This window comes from Nansenia antarctica, assembly GCF_963989245.1.
Source record: "Nansenia antarctica genome assembly, chromosome: 5".
Classification (NCBI taxonomy): domain Eukaryota; kingdom Metazoa; phylum Chordata; class Actinopteri; order Argentiniformes; family Microstomatidae; genus Nansenia; species Nansenia antarctica.
This window is the reverse complement of record NC_137690.1, coordinates 30,747,443-30,770,348: the sequence shown is the minus strand read 5'-3', so window position 1 is coordinate 30,770,348 and position 22,906 is coordinate 30,747,443. Positions and strand designations below refer to the sequence as shown.

Below are 22,906 nucleotides of genomic sequence, written 5' to 3'. Positions count from 1 at the left end.
ATAGCCTGAGACAAGATGAGACAATTATCTCTGATACTAAAATCAGACTTAACAGACTGGAGAGGTGACGGTGTTGTTTGCTTGGTTCAATCAAAATCATGCATGATATATAAGCAGCATTGTAAGAATTGAAATGTTGCAATGTTGTTATGAATGGAAGTTAATACCAAGCCGACATTACATTACATTTTGGACATTTAGCAGATGCCTTTATACAAAGCGACTTGCAACAAGTAGTCGTAAGTAAGTGAATCATCTTTACATCAGTCATCATAATAAAAACAAATCTATGCTAGGACCAGGGGCCATTGGCAGTCACAATGCTAGAAGAACTACTACTACTTATTTCAGTAGAGAAACTGTACAGGGGGGTAGTAGGGATGAAGAGGTCTTTGGGAGGGACAGTCAATATGTAGGCTTAAGAGATGGGTCAGTCTACGGCGGAAGATATGTAGTGATAATAAAATAAATAAATGAAGAATAAATCAATCATAGATGCAAACAGGCACGCTTATAACTTTATGTGCCATGTGCAGGGGTGTCATTTTCTTATTTGGTTGTTGGGAAGACGATCATGTGAATGAATGAATGAATCTTTTTATTTCTAACATGATTTAAAATAATAAAAGAACAAATAACTAATACGAAGAGTACAGACCTATTAATGTTGGAAAGGGAGTAGGATGAAGCCTAAGCTTATCATGTCCTACCCCTATCCGTCACTTTCAAGTGAGAACAATTATACTTAAATTATATAATCCAGTTAATTAATTCATAAATGTCAGTATCAACCGTACTAATAATATTTCATTCATAACATTGAAACAACACAAAATAAATAAATAAACATAATTTTCCATTATTAATACTGAAACAACACAAAATAAATAATATGTATGTGATGAGATGTATGTTAGTAGGACAAGCTATATGTTATATGTACACATGGAAGTCAGTGATTTATGTTTCCTCTGGGTTAATGAGCCAATACATATGTGACTAAAATGAAATGAGATCAAGTTGGCCCATAGATATCGATTATTCTTGACAATCGACTAAATAATTATCCAAACGGAATTTTACTATTCAATCACATAAAACAAAGAATATTCATGCAACAGAATTTACATTTACAGTTTGCAGCCTGAAGAAGGGAAGTTAAGTTAGTGTCATAGAATGTTCCCTTCACTCAGCAGCTGTGGTCAGGGTGGGGACCTCCTTCCCCCTGACCAGAGGCAGGGCCTGAGGAGCAGGTGACCAGGGTGTGCTGCCACTAGGGCGTACTAGGGCGTGCTGCCACTAGGGCGTACTAGGGCGTGCTGCCACTAGGGCGTGCTGCCACTAGGGCGTACTAGGGTGTGCTGCCACTAGGGCATGCTGCCACTAGGGCATGCTGCCACTAGGGTGTGCTGCCACTAGGGCAGCGGTTCCCCACCTATGGGCCGAGAGTACTGCAAGTGGGCCGCCAAATCATGGGGGGGGAAAATGGTTTTATTGACGTTTTTTTGTTACAAAAACGTTTTAATTTTAAAAAGAAAAAAAATCTTGGATTGAACAGCCTTGATCGTATTGTGTGTGGTGTGCGCCGATATTTCCATCCGAAAAGAAGAAGTCAGCTCGCTTCTTGATTGGCTACATTCCATCCCGGACTCGCGAACAGGGTTGCCAGATGGGATCGACATTGTCCACCCTAACCACAGTCTAAAACCGCTAATTCCACCCAAAAAAACCGAGCCCATCTGGCAACCCTAGTCGGGAGTTGCCCACACCCATAAGGATGTTTGGTCGTAAATATTGAACACATACAACATTTACGATCTTGGTATTTGATCACCTGATATATAAAACATCGCCGCTTGGCTTTAATGGTTTAACCGTTTTTGTTTTGTTTTTTTTTGCCACGCTCCCTCTAGTTTTTGGTCAAATTACGTCGTTGTTTTGAGCGCTCGTGCGCGTTTCATGCGCATGCACGCGAAAAAAAATTGCGCGCTGCTGAGTGGGCCACGAATACTGGAGAGATCTGGAAAGTGGGCCGTGAGTCCTAAAAGGTTGGGAACCGCTGCACTAGGGCGTACTAGGGTGTGCTGCCACTAGGGTGTGCTGCCACTAGGGCGTACTAGGGCGTGCTGCCACTAGGGCGTACTAGGGCGTGCTGCCACTAGGGTGTGCTGCCACTAGGGCGTACTAGGGTGTGCTGCCACTAGGGCGTACTAGGGTGTGCTGCCACTAGGGTGTGCTGCCACTAGGGCGTACTAGGGTGTGCTGCCACTAGGGCGTACTAGGGTGTGCTGCCACTAGGGTGTGCTGCCACTAGGGCGTGCTGCCACTAGGGTGTACTAGGGTGTGCTGCCACTAGGGTGTGCTGCCACTAGGGCGTGCTGCCACTAGGGCATGCTGCCACTAGGGTGTGCTGCCACTAGGGCGTACTAGGGTGTGCTGCCACTAGGGCGTACTAGGGTGTGCTGCCATTAGTGTGTGATGCCACTAGGGCGTGCTGCCACTAGGGCGTACTAGGGCGTGCTGCCACTAGGGCGTACTAGGGCGTGCTGCCACTAGGGTGTGCTGCCACTAGGGCGTACTAAGGCGTGCTGCCACTAGGGCGTGCTGCCACTAGGGTGTGCTGCCACTAGGGCATACTAGGGCGTACTAAAGCGTGCTGCCACTAGGGCGTGCTGCCACTAAGGTGTGCTGCCACTAGGGCGTACTAAACCGTGCTGCCACTAGGGTGTGCTGCCACTAGGGCGTACTAGGGTGTGCTGCCACTAGGGTGTGCTCCCACTAGGGTGTACTAAAGCGTGCTGCCACTAGGCTGCAGAACAGACTGTCCTGCCACCGTGGTGCCTGGTGGCTCGGACTGGAATAATAGTGCTGAAAGTTTGACTACATTCTGGATGAGCTGGAGAGCTTTGCTGCTTTGCTGCGAGGCACAAACTTAATTCCAGATTCACCCCAGTCTGACGTCATCCATGTGTTGTTGTTTGTAATGAAAAATCTATATTTTAAAGTGAAGGAGTTTTCTCAATAGAAACACCTGATGGTGATCGGGGTTGACGTCCACCACGACACCAGCAAGAAGAACCGGTCCGTCATGGGCTTTGTCGCAAGCCTGAACAGGTAAATAGGATATAACTTCATTGTCCGATTCAAGCCGGAAAATGTTCTTTGTTCTTACTTAAGACATAATCATATTGACCCATACAAAGGATACAACATATCTAGGAACATACACAATTACTTTTGCCTTTATGTAAATTATGTTTTTACAAGCCATTGACATTCTCCTCAAATGACATAGCTACACACTAAGGGTAGTGAATACAATTAAAATGGTTAAGAAAGCCCTTTTCCTAGCATAAATGCCTGATGCAGTATACAGTATAATCTTAGAAGTGTCATTTGTCTATATGCTCATGGCGGGAGGAGGGGTGCTCTGGCATGGTTCTACAGCCATAGTAGCCGCATGTGGCTGGAAAGACAACGGTAAGCAATAGCACACGCGGCGTTAACAAGGAGGACAGGGAAGGATAGAAGCCATCGATGCTGGCCAGCTTATTGATAAAAAAAGATGCCAGAAGTGAAAGCTGCCATTACTTTGCTTATAGAGCAAAGTATTGGTGTGCATACATATAATAAACTTCACTCACAATCCTTATTATAGCGTGTGTACAATGAGTACATTGCCGTTGGAAGAGAAGTTGGAGATAAAACGTTTAGGGCCACACATAAAGTGACCCGTACATCCAAAGAGGAATGGTTTGACAAACAGAGACGGCTAACGGTTAGCACCTCGAAACATGCACTGCTCTGTTTCCCGTGTATGCTATTGGTGGAGATGTCATGCCAGATTATGTCCGCCTGCCAAATAAAAAATGTGCATGCTAGCAGGTGTTTTCATATAAAATGGCCATGCAACATAAAAGCTATGGCTGACTAGTGAGCCCGTATCAACCTTAATGCTATTCAAGTGCAATAAGACTAGATAAGTGCATAGCAATGGCATTCGAAAAATATTGATTACATCAGACGGACACTATTTGGCCAGGTCGGACTTAATCTGGCATGACAGAGACTGTTTGGCCATTGGATGGATTCAAAGACATGAAACATCTGTCAGAAGAACAGAAGCATGAAAGCTCTGCGTCCGATCTGAATAGTGCCATAGATGGTGCATATCGCCATAGCATCGCGGAGCACAACAAACAGACCTAGGAGAATGTGTATGTTCTGGGCTGTATGTTCATAGACCTCCCTGTTAATTAGCCTAGCCTACTTTGCGTGTGTTAATGCTTTGGCTTTTGTAGTGTGTTCTGCTCTGATGATATTTGACATTTAAAGAAATACAATTGATAAAAACGTTCCTACATGTTAACAATGTGCTCCATGCTTGTATTTCGATAAAGCATGCGAATTATTGAAGATATAAAATATGAAAATAAAACACTGAAGAATAGATGACAGGTCAAATTTAAGACATTTATTCCCCCACAATTATTTCGGTCATGGACATGATCGAACAAACTCATACATGTGGTCACGTGACCACGTACACAACTTAACATTACGTTATGTCTGACTCCAAAAGACATTTCATGGTTAATAATGATTGACAATGCTTTGCTCATCCCTATGTGACAGACTCGATCATATCGGATCCTAGATTCCGTTAAGAATACTCAAAATGCTATTTCACCATGCCCTCACGTTAAGATAAATCGGCTTGAGTAAGTTTACACTCAGGCCAGTAGCTGAAACTGCTGACTCTCTCCGTCTCATTAACAATGCATGTGAACATTAGACATTGATGGTAAACTCTGTGATAACCTGGTCATGATGATGTTTTAACAGAAAATTAGAATAATTAATCAACAAAATATAATAACCAACGTAATAGTTTCAAAGCAACATGTGAAGTTTTAACCATGCATTAACGTGCGTCAAGAACACACAGGAGAATGGTGCCCGCGACAGGCCTAACCCAAAACTCCAAGAATAACGCTGTCCCTCAATTTAAATATAATTTCCAACCAAGGACAAGGTGTGAGATACATTACACATAGGGGTGGCCAGGGTGTGATTTCCTCAGCCACATTACAATCGCAAAGGAATTGACAAATGGTGTGGGTGTGACTTCTATAGGATGTCCGCCAGGCTCATTCAACTGCAAATAGTTAGACACCATGACATCGACGATGACGCCCAAAATCCCTCTCCAAAGACACGTGTCTGTCTCGTCTTTTTACTTTGTTGCAACCTCAATGTAGCGTTCTGTCGCGCTGAAGCATATGAAGCATACTCAGATCAAATCTTTCTGCTCCCTGGTACTCACACCAGAGAAGATTTAGTCCTTGGGCCAAACCATTTTTCATTACCAAATTCTGGGCAAATCCTAGATGTGATTTTCTTATTCCTATACATCCCTAGATTATGTTTTGATATGATAGACCTTTTGGATTGGCAGCTTATTCGTAGTTATCACCTCGTAAAGGTACGGAGTGCTTTTTTCAAAACCGGAGTTTTGCCTAGAAAAGTCCCCTGCCATATCCTGCTCCCCTTCGCATGATTCGCGCCTAGCTGTGCTGTGATTGTGATAGAGACATGAGCCCTTTCATGTTCTTTATGCGCCTGAGTCTCCTAAACACGTAGAGACCAACCCCGAGTCGATCAATGATTCCTACGATGAGCTATGGTAACTTTACCGCACCTACCCCCTACCGATGAATGCCTAATTTTTGCGGTTTTCCGGAGGTATTGTGCGGTAGGTGCGGGAAAGTTACCATAGCTCAGCGTAGGAAGCTCTGATCGACTCGGGGTTGGTCTCTACTTGTTCAGGAGACCCAGGCGCATAAAGCTAACCTGGCTCATGTCTCTATCACAAGCACAGCCCGAGCTATGCGCGACTGACGCGAAGTGGAGCAGAATATGGCCGGGGACTTTTTGATGGGTAAAACATTTTACCTAATAGATATCACCATGAAACTTCCCCAGTTGATTACTTACATTGAGACAATAATTTTTTGTATTACAAGTTTTCAGAAATGTTCTGTTTAAATATGCAAATGATGTATTATCTACTTAAAATATGAGTTAATTTGCATATCTTTAAAGAACATTTGGACCACAGATTGGATAAAGACAGTAATTAATTACTATACATCCCTAGATTATTATTTGATGTGATAGACCGTGTTGGACCTTGTTGTTAGTAGTTTAATACCTTATCCCCTCTTAAAGTATGGACTGCTGTCATTTAAAATGTGTGTTAGCCTACGTTCTGTACGGGAGTGGACCCGAATGCAGGACACTGAGGCGGAGGCAGATGAACAGTTACATTTATTTAGCCCACAAGGCAGTGAAAGCTGTAGGTGTATGGAGTCCGGTGGTAGGTGTGGTCCAAAATTGGGAGATGTTTTCTGATTTCTGCCGCCCTCAACAAAGTTCTCCATAAGTCCAGGTTTTGGGGTGACACCAGGTTTGAGTTGGAGTCATCATCAGAGCAGTGGATGATGCTGTCCATCATCAGAGCAGTGGATGATGCTGTCCATGATCAGAGCAGTGGGTGATGCTGTCCATGATCAGAGCAGTGGGTGATGCTGTCCATGATCAGAGCAGTGGATGATGCTGTCCATGACAGAGCAGTGGATGATGCTGTCCATGATCAGAGCAGTGGATGATGCTGTCCATGATCAGAGCAGTGGATGATGCTGTCCATGACAGAGCAGTGGATGATGCTGTCCATGATCAGAGCAGTGGATGATGCTGTCCATCATCAGAGCAGTGGATGATGCTGTCCATGATCAGAGCAGTGGATGATGCTGTCCATGATCAGAGCAGTGGATGATGCTGTCCATCATCAGAGCAGTGGATGATGCTGTCCATGCCGCTTTCTTGGCAGGTTGCTGCTGCATTCACCTGAAGTTGGATCCATCATTAGACTTACACTTACTGCTGATGATGTGGGTCTCTGAAATAGAGGAATACATCTAGTTTGACATTAAATTACCAACCTTATTCTAAACTAAAATATTGTCAGGGTGCAGTAATTGGGGCAGATCTCATTACAACTTAGAGGGGCTACAAACAAGGAATCTTCTGTGAATTTAATGTAAATTAAGTTACATTAATATTACTACAATATAAAACCCTGTCTCAAGCCTGGGTACACAACAGGCTACTTTGCTAGTTTAGCTAGCTAACTAAAGTGTTATTAACTATAAATAATAATAATGCATTTTATTTGTATTGCACTTTTCATTCAAAAGAATCTCAGAGTGCTACAGAGTAAAAAAACCTAAAACATAATAAGTTAAAAACATAGTAAAACAACTCAAAATAAATCACAAAAATGAACACAGTTCAACAGTCAAAGGCCTGTCTTAAAAGTGTCCAGGCTCTGTACTGCCCATAGCTGGCTAGGAAGGCTGTTCCACAGGCTCTGTACTGCCCTTAGCTGGCTAGGAAGGCTGTTGCACAGGCTCTGTACTGCCCTTAGCTGGCTAGGAAGGCTGTTCCACATGCTCTGTACTGCCCTTAGCTGGCTAGGAAGGCTGTTGCACAGGCTCTGTACTGCCTTTAGCTGGCTAGGAAGGCTGTTCCACAGGCACGGCGGAGCCGAACAGAAGGCTCGGTCCCCCATGGTGCGGAGCCTGGTATTGGGGACCTGGAGGAGCAAACTGTTTGAAGACCTGAGGGTGCGGGTGGAGGTTTGTGGAGTGATGAGTTCTTGTAGATAGGGAGGTGCGTGTCCGTTGATGCATTTGTGGGTGAGAAGAAGGACTTTGTAGTCAACCCTGAATGAGACAGGGAGCCAGTGTAGTGAGTGTAGAACAGGGGTTATGTGCTTGTATTTGTGGACTCTCATCAGGATCCTGGCAGCGCTGTTCTGGATGTATGGCAGCTTCTGTATGCTTTTGCCAGAAATCCCGATGAAGAGCGGATTGCAGTAGTCAAAGGCATGGACAAGTTCTCTGCATCTGACAGGGTTAGAGTGGGACGGAGTTTGGAAATATTTCTGAGATGATAGAAGGAGGTTTTGCACAGGTGTTTTATATGGTCACTGAAGGTCAGGTGAGGGTCAAACCTAACCCCCAGATTTGAAACTGAGGAGGAGAAGAGGATGACTTGACCCTCGAAGGTGAGCTGTGATATGGGCGAAGACTGAACCTGGTGTGGGGTGCCAACAAGAAGAGCTTCGGATTTGTTACTGTTTAACTGAAGGAAGTTGTTGTTCATCCATGCCTTTATCTCCTCAAGACAGGTGGTGAGACATGACATGGCTGCAGAGGGGCTTGGGGTAGTTTTAATGTAGAGCTGTGTGTCATCAGCATAACAATGGAAAGACATCCCATATCTGGTGATGACACGACCGAGGGGGAGCATGTAGGTGATGAAGAGGATGGGGCCGAGAACCGACCCCTGTGGAACACCACAGGTAACAGGGAGAAGTCTGGACTTGCATCCTCCCAGTGAGACGTATTCAGTCCTGCCAGAGAGATAGGACTGAAACCACTTCAGTGCAGAGTCTGAGAGTCCAATGGTGGTGTGGAGGCGCTCTAGGAGGATAGTGTGATCCACCATGTCAAATGCTGCTGTCAGGTCCAGGAGGATGTCATTAGCAGTTCATTCGTCACCCTTAGCATAGCCGTTTCTGTACTGTGGGCTGAGCGAAAGCCTGACTGAAATCTTTCAAACAGGTTGTTGTGTTTGAGGTGATCCTGGAGTTGGGAAGCAACTTCCTTCACTAGCACCTTGGACAGGAAGGCAAGGTTGGTGTATGACTTGAGCAGAGCAGTGGGAATGGGGTCCAGGGCGCAAGTGCATGATTTCATTCCTCTAAGGATTTCCATAATGTGGCTCTGTTGAACCTCTGTGAAACATGGGAGAGATGGCAAACTCCCAGGCGAGGGGTTGGTAGCAGAGGGAGACAGAGAGGAAGAGCTGGGCATCAGAGAGCGAATGTTGTTGACCTTGGATCTGAAAAAGTCAATGAAGCTGTTACATCGCTGCTCTGTAGCCTCAGTAGTGGGAGATGGTTGTGGCTTCAGGAGATGATTTATGGTAGAAAAAACTAGCTAGCTAGTTATAATACTAATAATAATAACTTGCATTTATATAGCACCTTTCAGGGAACCCAAGGTCGCTTCGTTATCTAACCAGTAACCAGCTATACATTACCACTAACTCTAAACTAGCTTGCTAGCTAAAGTTACCTGAGGTAACTTACCTCTAAATATGGATCTGGCTGGGGCTAAGTTAATTTATTTGAGGAGGTAAACACACACTTTATTTGTTTTAAGCACTTTGTTTTAGATTTTTATTCTGGAAAACTATGTAAATTAACGCATATTTTAAGTAGATAATGTATCATTTGTATATTTAAACATACAAATTCAGAAAACAATAAATGTACCCATCCATGGGTTTGACCTTTCATCTGACTCCGCCTCAGTGTCCTGCATTCGGGTCCACAAGTCCCCTGCCATATTTTGCTCCCCTTCACGTCAGTCGCGCATAGCTCGGGCTGTGCTTGCGATAGAGACATGAGCCAGGTTAGCTTTATGCGCCTGGGTCTCCTGAACACGTAGAGACCAACCCCGAGTCGATCAGAGCTTCCTACGCTGAGCTATGGTAACTTTCCCGCACCTACCGCACAATACCTCCGGAAAACCGCAAAAATTAGGCATTCATCGGTAGGGGGTAGGTGCGGTAAAGTTACCATAGCTCATCGTAGGAATCATTGATCGACTCGGGGTTGGTCTCTACGTGTTTAGGAGACTCAGGCGCATAAAGAACATGAAAAGCCTCATGTCTCTATCAAAACCACACCACAGCTAGGCGCGAATCATACGAAGGGGAGCAAGATATGGCAGGGGACTTTTCTAGGCAAAACTCCGGTTTTGAAAAAAGCACTCCGTACCTTTACGAGGTGATAACTACTAATAAGCTGCCAATCCAAAAGGTCTATCATATCAAAACATAATCTAGGGATGTATAGGAATAAGAAAATCACATCTAGGATTTGCCCAGAATTTGGTAATGAAATTTTCAATTTGGGGGTTTGGCCCAAGGACTAATTGTGGTGTACCGGGACGGCATCTCGGACGGCCAGCTGAAGGCGGTGGAGCTCTACGAGATCCCACAGCTGCTCAAGTGCTTCGAGACGTTCCCCAACTACGAGCCCAAGCTCGCCTTCATCGTGGTCAAGAAACGCATCAACACCACACTGTACTCCTGCTCCGGAGACCGCTTTGGTACCGCCCCACCCGGGACCGTACTAGACCACACCGTCACCAACAGGGAATGGTTAGTCCTGTTCCCTTTCCCCAGCAGTGGCTGCTAGCAGCTATTAGAGAGAGTCTTTCTTCCCTACTTACTTTTGGCTGCTCGCACCTATTGTAGAGAGTCACTTACTTTTGGCGGATGAACTTAATGTAGTTCGCTCTGGATAAGGACGTCCGCTTAATAACTGGAACGTCAGGCTGATTTGCACTGAGAACAAGACCGCATGCACTGTTTCTATTATTACTTTTATATTAGATGTTATACTTTTTTCTGTCATACTTTTAAGTCCTCCTATAATGCCTTCTCATATATCACAACATTTTATTATTCTCCAGGGTGGACTTCTTCCTGATGGCACATGAGATCCGACACGGCTGTGGCCTCCCCACCAGTGGCGGCTGGTGCAACCATTTTTGGGTGGGGCACAGGTTATGGGGGCATGCTCCACGGGGAAGAATATCAACTTTAAAATCTGGATTTACAGTCGATTTTAGCATGAGAATAGCTCTACCCCCCTGTACAGACCTCGCCATCCCCTCTATCCCCCTGTACAGACCTCTTCATCCCCTCTACCCCCTGTACAGACCTCGCCATCCCCTCTACCCTCCTCTACAGACCTCTTCATCCCCTCTACCCCCTGTACAGACCTCTCCATCCCCTCTACCCTCCTCTACAGACCTCGCCATCCCCTCTACCCCCTGTACAGACCTCGCCATCCCCTCTACCCCCCTGTACAGACCTCTTCATCCCCTCTACCCCCTGTACAGACCTCTTCATCCCCTCTACCCCCCTGTACAGACCTCTCCAACTCTCTATCCTCCTCTACATACCTCTTCATCCCCTCTACCCCCCTGTACAGACCTCTTCATCCCCTCTACCCACCTCTACAGACCTCTTCATCCCCTCTACCCCCCTGTACAGACCTCTTCATCCCCTCTACCCCCTGTACAGACCTCTTCATCCCCTCTACCCCCCTGTACAGACCTCTCCATCCCTCTATCCTGCTCTACAGACCTCTTCATCCCCTCTACCCCCCTGTACAGACCTCTTCATCCCCTCTACCCCCCTGTACAGACCTCTTCATCCCCTCTACCCCCCTGTACAGACCTCTTCATCCCCTCTACCCCCCTGTACAGACCCCGTCATCCCCTCTACCCCCCTGTACAGACCTCTTCATCCCCTCTACCCCCCTGTACAGACCTCTTCATCCCCTCTACCCCCCTGTACAGACCTCTTCATCCCCTCTACCCCCCTGTACAGACCTCTTCATCCCCTCTACCCCCCTGTACAGACCTCTTCATCCCCTCTACCCACCTCTTCATCACCTCTACCCCCCCAGTTTTCTCTACAATTTCTACAATTTTCTCTCTACAGTTTCTACACGTCAACGTGTACCGAAACACTTGTTTCCAACGTGGTCCTACGTTTCTCCTACACCAAGACACATACAAAGAGCATAGAAACATACAAAGAGCATAGAAACATACAGGCTGCCCTCGAAAAGGAGGTTCAGGACCCTGGCCGCTAAGACAAACAGACTGAAGAACTGCTTCTACCACAGGGCCGTCCCGGCCCTGAACACAGCAAAGACCTAAGTTCTGGGCCCTGGACAGTCTGGACGGATTGTATGGCAGCTGCTGCACTGAAAAAATCAGGTGTAGTGCTGAGGCACAAACATGTACATTTCAAGCCTGCAAACTGTGACACTTTAAATAACGTGAAAAAATACTATTGTGCAATATGACAACCCTAGTCGACTATCTGTACAGTATAGTACAGTGGATTGTGTACATAGCCTTTATTTATGTATACCAGCTCCTTCCCTTCTTGTGATTTTTTTTCTAAAAGTTTTTTTTTTTTTTTCTTTCCTAACACCAGGGGAGCCACCCCTCCTAAATTTCGTTGTTTGGTACCTGTACTGTAGCAATGACAATAAAGTCCATTCATTCATTCATTCATTCATTCATTCATACAAGAGCATAGAAGATACAATCAGAATACAGTCTGCCATTCCTTCTCCCAGCATCGATTTGGTTTTCCTATCATGACTGAAGGATAGATGATTCACTTACTTACACAAGTTTGACTTCGGTAATAGGTCCAGTTGCAATATCATCAAGTTAAGAACAAAAGATGCCTCCTTCTAATCCATTTGTTCAATTTGTTTACAAAGTCCGGTAGTGGTAATCAGGATTATTGACGGCAGCGGTGGTTTGTTGTTTCGCCGACGGAGGCGTTCACGTACGCCTCCCCGGCGACCTCGCCTGCGTTGTGGCCGTGGCCCGGTGTCTGTTGGCTGGGTGGAGTTCAGCACAAAGTCCGGTAGTGGCTGGGGTGGTCGGAGAGACAGCAGCGTTTCCCTGGAGTATGTGATGTGCTGTTGTATTGTTCCATATTCCCCCTGCGTGTTGGTCGCACGGCAGCGGAGACGGTCGCTGATAATTAAGACCAGCAGTAGAATGTTGCCAATAGACATATTACACAAAACACAAAACGAACAAAACAAATAAAAACACTTGAAGCAAATGTATCACCGGCCCGAGTCGCTACAGAGCAGCGCCACCGGAAGTAGGAAGTGGAAGACAAATGAAAGATGGCAAACCCCAAACATCTTATGCTGGATATACAACCGGATATTCAGGACGCACATTTTTGCGCCCCGGCCAAGAAATAGAGACAGCCAATTGGAGCGCTGCTACAGCTCACGTGTAAGCGAAAAGTATTTGCAGTGCCATAGACGTGCATTGACCGGCGCCCCGACTCCTCCCCTATGTATTTTAACAGTGAATTTTACACACACACAGATAAAAATGTTTATTGTATTGGAGGATTTTTAATGAATGCTGATAGGCGCCGACAGAATATCAGCCGCATTTTGTGAATAAACAATGTTTATTTAAAAAAAAAACTTTTACAAATCGCAACTAGGAAGTGAAGGTGGGGGCGGCGCCCCAGCGCCCTCTATCGGCCAGCCGCCACTGACTACTGATATAACTACATCTCACTGCTGTGTACTACTGATATAACTACATATCACTGCTGTGTAATACTGATATAACTACATCTCACTGCTGTATAATACTGCTATAACTACAGTAAACTGTGTAATACTGATATAACTACATCTCACTGCTGTGTACTACTGATATAACTACATCTCACTGCTGTGTAATACTGATATAACTACAGTAAACTGTGTAATACTGATATAACTACAGTACACTGTGTAATACTGATATAACTACAGTAAACTGTGTAATAGTGATATAACTACAGTAAACTGTGTAATAGTGATAGAACTACAGTAAACGGATGCTTGGTAAAGTCTGTCAGTGCTGCTCCACAAGGGATGTGTTAATAGTCTCCATGATGGAGGCTGAAGCTCCCTACTGACAAAGGCTGACAGTTTACATGGTGACAGTGGCTGTAGCTGGTCTGCAAGGGGAAGGTGAATGCTGGTCGCCATAGTGATGGAGACTATAGTTGGTGTCCATAGTGATGGAGACTATAGTTGGTGTCCATAAAGATTCAGGGGAGGCTGGTGGAGATAGAAATGGGAGGCCGGGTTCATGGTCATGCATGCGTGTCGGTACTTAACGGTACTTAAATTGGTACTTTTGATTGGCGGGGTGGTCACTGACGCAATTTTCCGCGTGCACGCCATTAATGCCGAGCGGTGATGTTTTATATAGAAGGTGATCAAATACCAACATATCCTGACGCTACAGCTGCAGCAGAACATGGGGAACCCGCATATAGCACTGAATGTGACTGACAGATACGCCCAAGACACACACACACACACACACACACACACACACACACAAAGATAATCAGCTCATTGAATATGAAGTACACAAGAGTACACACAGAACCGGGAACGCGCATACAGCACTGAACAACATTCGTAGAATATAAACTTGTGACTGACAGTCACATACATACACACACACACACACACACACACACACACACACACACACACATACACTGAAAGATTATCAGCTCATCAATACGAAGTAGGCCTACATGAGAGTACATGCACAAAACGGGCTAACGTTACTCATTAACTGTTTACACAACAGCGTCAGTCAAATCACAGTGTGACAGTCAGATGGAGCATTAGGTAAACAACCAACAGCAAGGTAATGCATATTATCAGCTGAGAAAAACAACATTTACCTTTGATGACATCGACATGAGCCCTGTTTACCCGTACCTCCGCCGTTCTGTTCGTGATGATTTTAGATTATTTTTGCACCGCACATATTGAATGAATGAATGAATGAATGAATGGTCTTTATTGTCATTGCTATAGTACAGGTACCAAACAACGAAATTTGGGAGGGGTTAGGATTTGGGAGGGGTTAGGGTTAGCCCTGTAATAAGAGCATGCGACCACAGCTCCCTTGTGTCTCGTATTGTCCAAATGTTCCCTGAATTTTAGCTGCATGTTTTTCCAGCATGTAAATCAGTTGTCTATAAAATTTATTTTCCCCTGCCAATATTGTGTCGTTGTTAAATCCAAATTTCCCGCTAAATTCAGACCAATTACAAAACAGTTTTGCAAGCGCGTCGCCTCGCGCATGTTGAGAGCGATTCAGTCTCGATTACGTGAACTGAGTGATACTTTAACAGGCGATGTCACGTGCGGTTGACTGTTGCATGTAACGTCCATTTCGGACACCAGGGGGCGAGGGAGGAACCGAAATCTCCGTTGCAATTCGGTTCGGTAGGTACCGAATGTAAAGTAACCGGTACCATACCGGTACCAGTTTTCGGTACCCAACCCTAGTTATGGGGGGTGATATTGCAAAGTAATTTAACACTAGAACCGCCATGACGTCAATTTGACCCAAGTGGGTCTTTCAATTGTACATAACTATGTTTTAATAAAATATTTAAGTCCCCCCGTCTTTGACTTTTCCTAAAATGGTGTTGTGTTGCACTTCCTATTGTTAAATATGGTAGATACATCTAAATAAAAAATACAGGCATTTATACCTATAACCGCCACGGCGTCAAATCGACCCACATATAAAAATGCATTATAACCGCTATAGGCAACGGCACAAACAATAGTCCCTCTACGCGGCATTGCATTGTTTATGTCGTTGCCTAGCAATTACAATGATATGATTCAAAGTCTACTCATTCTCTCCGAGGGACTGCGTGGTTGGTCTGCTTGTATCCTTACCCAGGTATGGGAAGCCATTCAGCAGGTATTTGCTCTCAACATCTGCTGCCAGCCAAAACTTAATTCCAAATTGATCTGGCTTGTTGGGCATATATTGCGTGAACCGGCACCTTCTTTTCGTCGGGAACAGCTGTTCATCCACAGTGATGTCCTGCCCTGGTTTCTAACATGAGATGCAGTTTTGCCTGAATCTCTCCCACACTTCAGCCATGAGCGCAAACCTGTCGGTGGTCAACCGGGAGCGTCGGGTCTCCTTCCTGTCAAAGCGCAGAAAGCGCATGATCTCCCGAAACCGGTTCTGAGATAATGTGGAGTTGAAAAGGCATTTCCCCATTTCTCTGACCACCGCGTTAGCGTGCTAGCTAAGCATAACTGACCATGTTAAACTCCATTGACTACGTGAGCCTTAGCTAGTCTAGCTAACGTTAGTTCAAGCGTCTTCTTTAACCTAAAATCGTTCAAAGCCCTCCAACGAGTGCATAGCTAGCTAGCTAACCAACACTTAGAATAAATTGCTAAAATCATAGCATCCACAACACAAAGTTTTTGTTGGTTTCGCCAGCAAGGCTCCTCTGTCTGGGGACTGGGGCTGATTAACACTTAAGGGGGGAGTCTTGAAGCTACAGCAATGAATAAGACGCAGGCTACTAGACTAGGCCTACTGACATTTTTAACCTTGCATGAACATTATCATTAACACCAAAAGCAAAATATTATCTTAAGCATTGTAAGCATGTGCCATCTCTAAAGGACCGTAGGCAGGAAGCTGCAGTTTCTTTACTAAAAGAGATCAATCAATCAATCTAAGCTTTATTTGTATAGCACATTTCATACCCAGAGGCAACACAATGCGCTTTACAGAGAACAAGGGATGCGGGTCCCACCCCTACATATTCCAGAAGTTGGCGTGGTCTACCCCAACTCGGGTGGGAATCGTTAGGACGCGGCCAGTTAGGCAAACTATTATATAGTGTGGTTTCCGATCAATGATCGACGTCGTTATATGGAGAAAAGTAATGAATTAGGCAATGTGTGTCCTTTCAGTCTGTCTCCAGAGCAGTTATACGTAATCTCCCTGTCATCAGAACGATCACATCCCCTGTTGGGTACTAGAAGTGTAGAAGTTTAACTGGCAGTCAATGGAAATTTGTGGTCTTTGCTACTTTAATCTGATAAAATAAGAAAACTGTATCGCTTTTTAGATATTAGGATCTCAAATCCGATGGCCAGTCAGGCAAACAATTATATAGTGTCGTTGCCGATCAATGATCGACGTCGTTATATGGAGAACATTTATGAAATAGGCAATGAATGTGTGTCCTTTCAGTCTGCCTCCATCCATGTGGATGAACCACCCGACCCAAAGGCCTGAGGTGTTGTAGGAGGCATGAATATGATTTAGGGGGTATTTAGTATAGCAGGCTAATGGGTTTATTGTGAGTTTACTTTGATTGTTTGTTTATTGCCTAGATCACCGTATTGAGAAGTCATATGGTTGTGGAGAGAGAAAGTCAGCGATGCTGAGCTGGGAGGTGCATTGCTGGTCAAGGAGGCCTTGTCTTGGCCTGGTCTATCTGGTAACTTGTATCATCGAGGTCCAGCTTACCCTTTTCTAGACATAGCTGAGTCAATCAATTTAATTTTGTAATGAAATAATTTATTAATATTGCAATATCTTTTCAATGCTTAAATATGCTTTATCGGTGAAGTCTGTTTAAAAAGTCTGGATCTTAGCCGCTTGGAACTCAAGATGGGTTGTGGCCAGATTTCTGTGCAGCCTCCTCAGCCCACTGGGCCTCCAGCACAGCGACATCTAGCATGTTGTGGATAGATGAGATGGGACGCTCACCTGGAGGGAGGGAGAGTAAATATCAGTAACTGTAACAGCTAATGAGGATCCATAGAAACAAACAAATAGACTCAGGACGCTTTCTCAAGGCCTGGGTAGCTGAGAGGGAAGATAATCATAATCAAAGATATTCATGGCAAATCTTTGGATAGTGGTCTTGTCTCTATGTGCAGGGTTGCTTCATTAAATATATTGACCTTTGTGCTGAGAGGTGAGAGCCAGCTGGTTGGTCCAATATGGGGCAGCACAGTTCTGGGCCTGTGGCATGGCAGCCTGTGTGGGTGTGTGTGTGGGTGTGGGTGTGGGTATGAGTGTGGGTGTGGGTGTGGGTGTGAGTGTGAGTGTGAGTGTGGGTGTGGGTGTGGGTGTGGGTGTGGGTGTGGGTGTGGGTGTGGGTGTGGGTGTGAGTGTGAGTGTGGGTGTGGGTGTGGGTGTGGGTGTGAGTGTGGGTGTGGGGGTTTGTGTGCGTGTGTTATGGCTAATGGAGGAATTTCGTCCCGAATGTTGGTCCTCATGGGCAGCGACAGCCAGAATGGAGGCAGGGAGAGGCTCCTGGTCCTGGACATGGACAGCAGGCTGCTGGTCCTGTGGAATGGCAGCCATGAAGAATCCAGGTGGGGGAGCAACCTGGTAGAGGTTGATGTCTGGGTTGGGAACGGTGCAGACGCTGGCCATCCTCTGCATGTGCTGGTTGGTGCTGTGAGCCTGGCGCTCCTCCTTGCGCTGGGCCAGGGCCACGTTCTGTGCAGCCTCCTCAGCCCACTGGGCCTCCAGCACAGCGACATCTAGCATGTTGTGGATGGGTGAGATGGGACTCTCACCTGGAGGGAGGGAGAGTAAATATCAGTAACTGTAACAGCTAATGAGGATCCATAGAAACAAACAAATAGACTCAGGACGCTTTCTCAAGGCCTGGGTAGCTAAGAGGGAAGATAATCATAATCAAATATATTTATGGCAAATGTTTGGATAGTGGTCTTGTCTCTATGTGCAGGGTGGCTTCATTAAATATACTGACCTTTGTGCAGAGAGGTGAGAGCCAGCTGGTTGGTCCAACATGGGGCAGCACAGTTCTGGGCCTGTGGCATGGCAGCCTGTGTGGGTGTGTGTGTGGGTGTGGGTGTGGGTATGAGTGTGGGTGTGGGTGTGAGTGTGAGTGTGGGTGTGGGTGTGGGTGTGGGTGTGGGTGTGGGTGTGGGTGTGGGTGTGGGTGTGAGTGTGAGTGTGGGTGTGGGTGTGGGTGTGGGTGTGGGTGTGAGTGTGGGTGTGGGTGTTTGTGTGCGTGTGTTATGGCTAATGGAGGAATTTCGTCCCGAATGTTGGTCCTCATGGGCAGCGACAGCCAGAATGGAGGCAGGGAGAGGCTCCTGGTCCTGGACATGGACAGCAGGCTGCTGGTCCTGTGGAATGGCAGCCATGAAGAATCCAGGTGGGGGAGCAACCTGGTAGAGGTTGATGTCTGGGTTGGGAACGGTGCAGACGCTGGCCATCCTCTGCATGTGCTGGTTGGTGCTGTGAGCCTGGCGCTCCTCCTTGCGCTGGGCCAGGGCCACGTTCTGTGCAGCCTCCTCAGCCCACTGGGCCTCCAGCACAGCGACATCTAGCATGTTGTGGATGGGTGAGATGGGACTCTCACCTGGAGGGAGGGAGAGTAAATATCAGTAACTGTAACAGCTAATGAGGATCCATAGAAACAAACAAATAGACTCAGGACGCTTTCTCAAGGCCTGGGTAGCTAAGAGGGAAGATAATCATAATCAAATATATTTATGGCAAATCTTTGGATAGTGGTCTTGTCTCTATGTGCAGGGTGGCTTCATTAAATATACTGACCTTTGTGCAGAGAGGTGAGAGCCAGCTGGTTGGTCCAACATGGGGCAGCACAGTTCTGGGCCTGTGGCATGGCAGCCTGTGTGGGTGTGTGTGTGGGTGTGGGTGTGGGTATGAGTGTGGGTGTGGGTGTGAGTGTGAGTGTGAGTGTGGGTGTGGGTGTGGGTGTGGGTGTGGGTGTGGGTGTGGGTGTGGGTGTGAGTGTGAGTGTGGGTGTGGGTGTGGGTGTGAGTGTGGGTGTGGGTGTTTGTGTGCGTGTGTTATGGCTAATGGAGGAATTTCGTCCCGAATGTTGGTCCTCATGGGCAGCGACAGCCAGAATGGAGGCAGGGAGAGGCTCCTGGTCCTGGACATGGACAGCAGGCTGCTGGTCCTGTGGAATGGCAGCCATGAAGAATCCAGGTGGGGGAGCAACCTGGTAGAGGTTGATGTCTGGGTTGGGAACGGTGCAGACGCTGGCCATCCTCTGCATGTGCTGGTTGGTGCTGTGAGCCTGGCGCTCCTCCTTGCGCTGGGCCAGGGCCACGTTCTGTGCAGCCTCCTCAGCCCACTGGGCCTCCAGCACAGCGACATCTAGCATGTTGTGGATGGGTGAGATGGGACTCTCACCTGGAGGGAGGGAGAGTAAATATCAGTAACTGTAACAGCTAATGAGGATCCATAGAAACAAACAAATAGACTCAGGACGCTTTCTCAAGGCCTGGGTAGCTAAGAGGGAAGATAATCATAATCAAATATATTTATGGCAAATCTTTGGATAGTGGTCTTGTCTCTATGTGCAGGGTGGCTTCATTAAATATACTGACCTTTGTGCAGAGAGGTGAGAGCCAGCTGGTTGGTCCAACATGGGGCAGCACAGTTCTGGGCCTGTGGCATGGCAGCCTGTGTGGGTGTGTGTGTGGGTGTGGGTGTGGGTATGAGTGTGGGTGTGGGTGTGAGTGTGAGTGTGAGTGTGGGTGTGGGTGTGGGTGTGGGTGTGGGTGTGAGTTTGAGTGTGAGTGTGGGTGTGGGTGTGGGTGTGGGTGTGAGTGTGAGTGTGGGTGTGGGTGTGGGTGTGGGTGTGAGTGTGGGTGTGGGTGTTTGTGTGCGTGTGTTATGGCTAATGGAGGAATTTCGTCCCGAATGTTGGTCCTCATGGGCAGCGACATCCAGAATGGAGGCAGGGAGAGGCTCCTGGTCCTGGACATGGACAGCAGGCTGCTGGTCCTGTGGAATGGCAGCCATGAAGAATCCAGGTGGGGGAGCAACCTGGTAGAGGTTGATGTCTGGGTTGGGAACGGTGCAGACGCTGGCCATCCTCTGCATGTGCTGGTTGGTTCTGTGAGCCTGGCCCTCCTTGTTGCGCTTGTTGTACATGTTATAGAGAACAGTGTCTGTGAGTGTGTACGTGTTATAGGTAACAGTGTCTGTGAGTGTGTACGTGTTATAGGTAACAGTGTCTGTGAGTGTGTACGTGTTATAGGTAACAGTGTCTGTGAGTGTGTACGTGTTATAGGTAACAGTGTCTGTGAGTGTGTACATGTTATAGGTAACAGTGTCTGTGAGTGTGTACATGTTATAGGTAACAGTGTCTGTGAGTGTGTACATGTTATAGAGAACAGTGTCTGTGAGTGTGTACGTGTTATAGGTAACAGTGTCTGTGAGTGTGTACGTGTTATAGGTAACAGTGTCTGTGAGTGTGTACGTGTTATAGGTAACAGTGTCTGTGAGTGTGTACATGTTATAGGTAACAGTGTCTGTGAGTGTGTACATGTTATAGGTAACAGTGTCTGTGAGTGTGTACGTGTTATAGAGAACAGTGTCTGTGAGTGTGTACATGTTATAGAGACTGCAGTTGTGTACTGCAGATGGATTTTAGAACCCCAGCTGCATGTTCAAGTCATCACACTGTGAGTTGTCATCACACTGTGAGATTCTAGAATCTCACAGTGTGATGACTTGAACATGCAGCTGGGGTTCTAGAATGACTGGATGTGATGTGTGTAATGTTTTAGAAGAATTCTAACTTCAGTCATTGTTACCACAGACCATAGCCAGGGTCCATTTTGTACAGAGGTCAGCAAAGATCAGTAGGTCAGAAGTCAGTAGGGGTTCATGAGGAATCCTTCCCTAGCAGATGTATTTGACATGAATAAGGACATTGCAACTGAATACGCCAGGGTGTTTTAGAGGCCCTTAAGCATGTCTTTCCCAGAGAGAGTTGACCATATTACACATAGCTGCAACGTTTGCAGGAAAAGCACTATGCAAATAAAAAGTTATTATTATTATTATTATTATTATTATTATTATATTAATCACAAGTCATTTCACAGCAATCGGACTGGTTGAATTATTTCTCAAAACCACCAAGGACATGTCCTCTGTGTGTCTCAATGGGAGCTACAGTCCTGGTCCATCCATGTTGGCAGAGCCTTCTGAAAAAATTCTGAAAAAAAGAAGTTGAAACATTTGAAACCATGTAACTATTTATTGAACTAATAGATAATTCTTTGTTCATTCTCTAAACAACTGTTCAACTTAAGTTGAATTCAGCACTTTGTCAAATGTTTAAATAACTTTAACTTTCCTACACTTTGCGCATAACTGTGTAGACAGAGAGCTTCAGATGTAAGACTGACAAACAGTCAGATATTGCTTCCAGCTGTTTTACTTTTTCTTTTCAGTAAACCTCATTATGGTTTATGGATGACCCAAGTATATCAAAGTTAGTGTTGTTTTGGGGCCCAAAATACCATAACTGTCCCATCTCACTGCTGTGTAATACTGCTATAACTACATCTCACTGCTGTGTAATACTGCTATAACTACATCTCACTGCTGTGTAATACTGATATAGCCTAACTACATCTCACTGCTGTGTAATACTGATATAACTACATCTCACTGCTGTGTACTACCCCACCCACTACATCTCCATCTACAACACGGCCAATCTCAGTCCAGACCACCTGCAGAGGTAATGGAACCAGTTGGCGGTTGGAGAAATAACGGTTTTCACTTAGGCCTATTAGTTATGGATGATGTCATAGGTTGGTGGATGAAGTGGGTACGTTTGTTGTCGCCGAATTAACATCATACAACCCTTGGGTCTCATGTCAGGCTGACCTTCAAGATGTGCCACCTGTACTGGAATTGGCCCGGAACCATCTGTGTGCCAGCGCCATGCAAGTATGCCCACAAATTGGCGTACCTGTCAGGCCAGTACCTACACACGGTGCCAGGGAGACAGCTGGCAGACAAGCTCTACTACCTCTGATCTATGCCTCTAGCCAGCGGCCCCCACCCACCACAGTCAATACAACAAACGGATCACAAGTTCTTTTGAGCCGATGTTAAAATAATGGCTTTCCTGTTCGTCTTTTTTGTCGGACAATTTTTGGTTGTTTTCTTTGCTCCGCTCTCAGTGCTGTTGAAAAACCTTAATTCTTTTATTTAAAAAATTGCACTGAAAAATTGCACACACTGTAATGCTTGTTTGTTTTTACTTGGAGTTCGGTTGCTCCAGACTGCTGTTGCAAATTAAAACGTTTTCTTAGATCCGGCTTGGCTTTGGTCTGTTATTTCGGCTCTGGAAAAACGCAGCTCAGTGCTGTAATATGACATTGGAACATTCGACATCCTTCCTGCTTACATATATCCATATAAGACCAGGGTAGATCTCTACCCAATGTCTAATGATCATTAAGTAACCAGACATCAGCTGAAAAGGACTCGGGCTTCCTACTGAATCCAAACATTGAGGGTTGTGA

The 22,906-nt window shown here is 46.0% G+C and overlaps 1 protein-coding gene across 1 annotated transcript in view; it reads left to right on the top strand.

The window, feature by feature from the left end:
- The window catches only part of piwil2 (piwi-like RNA-mediated gene silencing 2), a gene marked incomplete at both ends in the record, with an annotated part of 45,691 nt that extends 23,278 nt beyond the window's left edge, over nucleotides 1–22,413 (top strand). The window contains 6 exons of the mRNA XM_080531555.1: nucleotides 3,026–3,114; nucleotides 5,137–5,219; nucleotides 10,065–10,299; nucleotides 10,614–10,654; nucleotides 22,047–22,113; nucleotides 22,257–22,413. Coding sequence (XP_080387681.1) covers nucleotides 3,026–3,114; nucleotides 5,137–5,219; nucleotides 10,065–10,299; nucleotides 10,614–10,654; nucleotides 22,047–22,113; nucleotides 22,257–22,413 — 672 coding nt within the window. The remainder of the gene's footprint in view (nucleotides 1–3,025; nucleotides 3,115–5,136; nucleotides 5,220–10,064; nucleotides 10,300–10,613; nucleotides 10,655–22,046; nucleotides 22,114–22,256) is intronic.
- Between the last annotated feature and the right edge of the window lie 493 nt (nucleotides 22,414–22,906).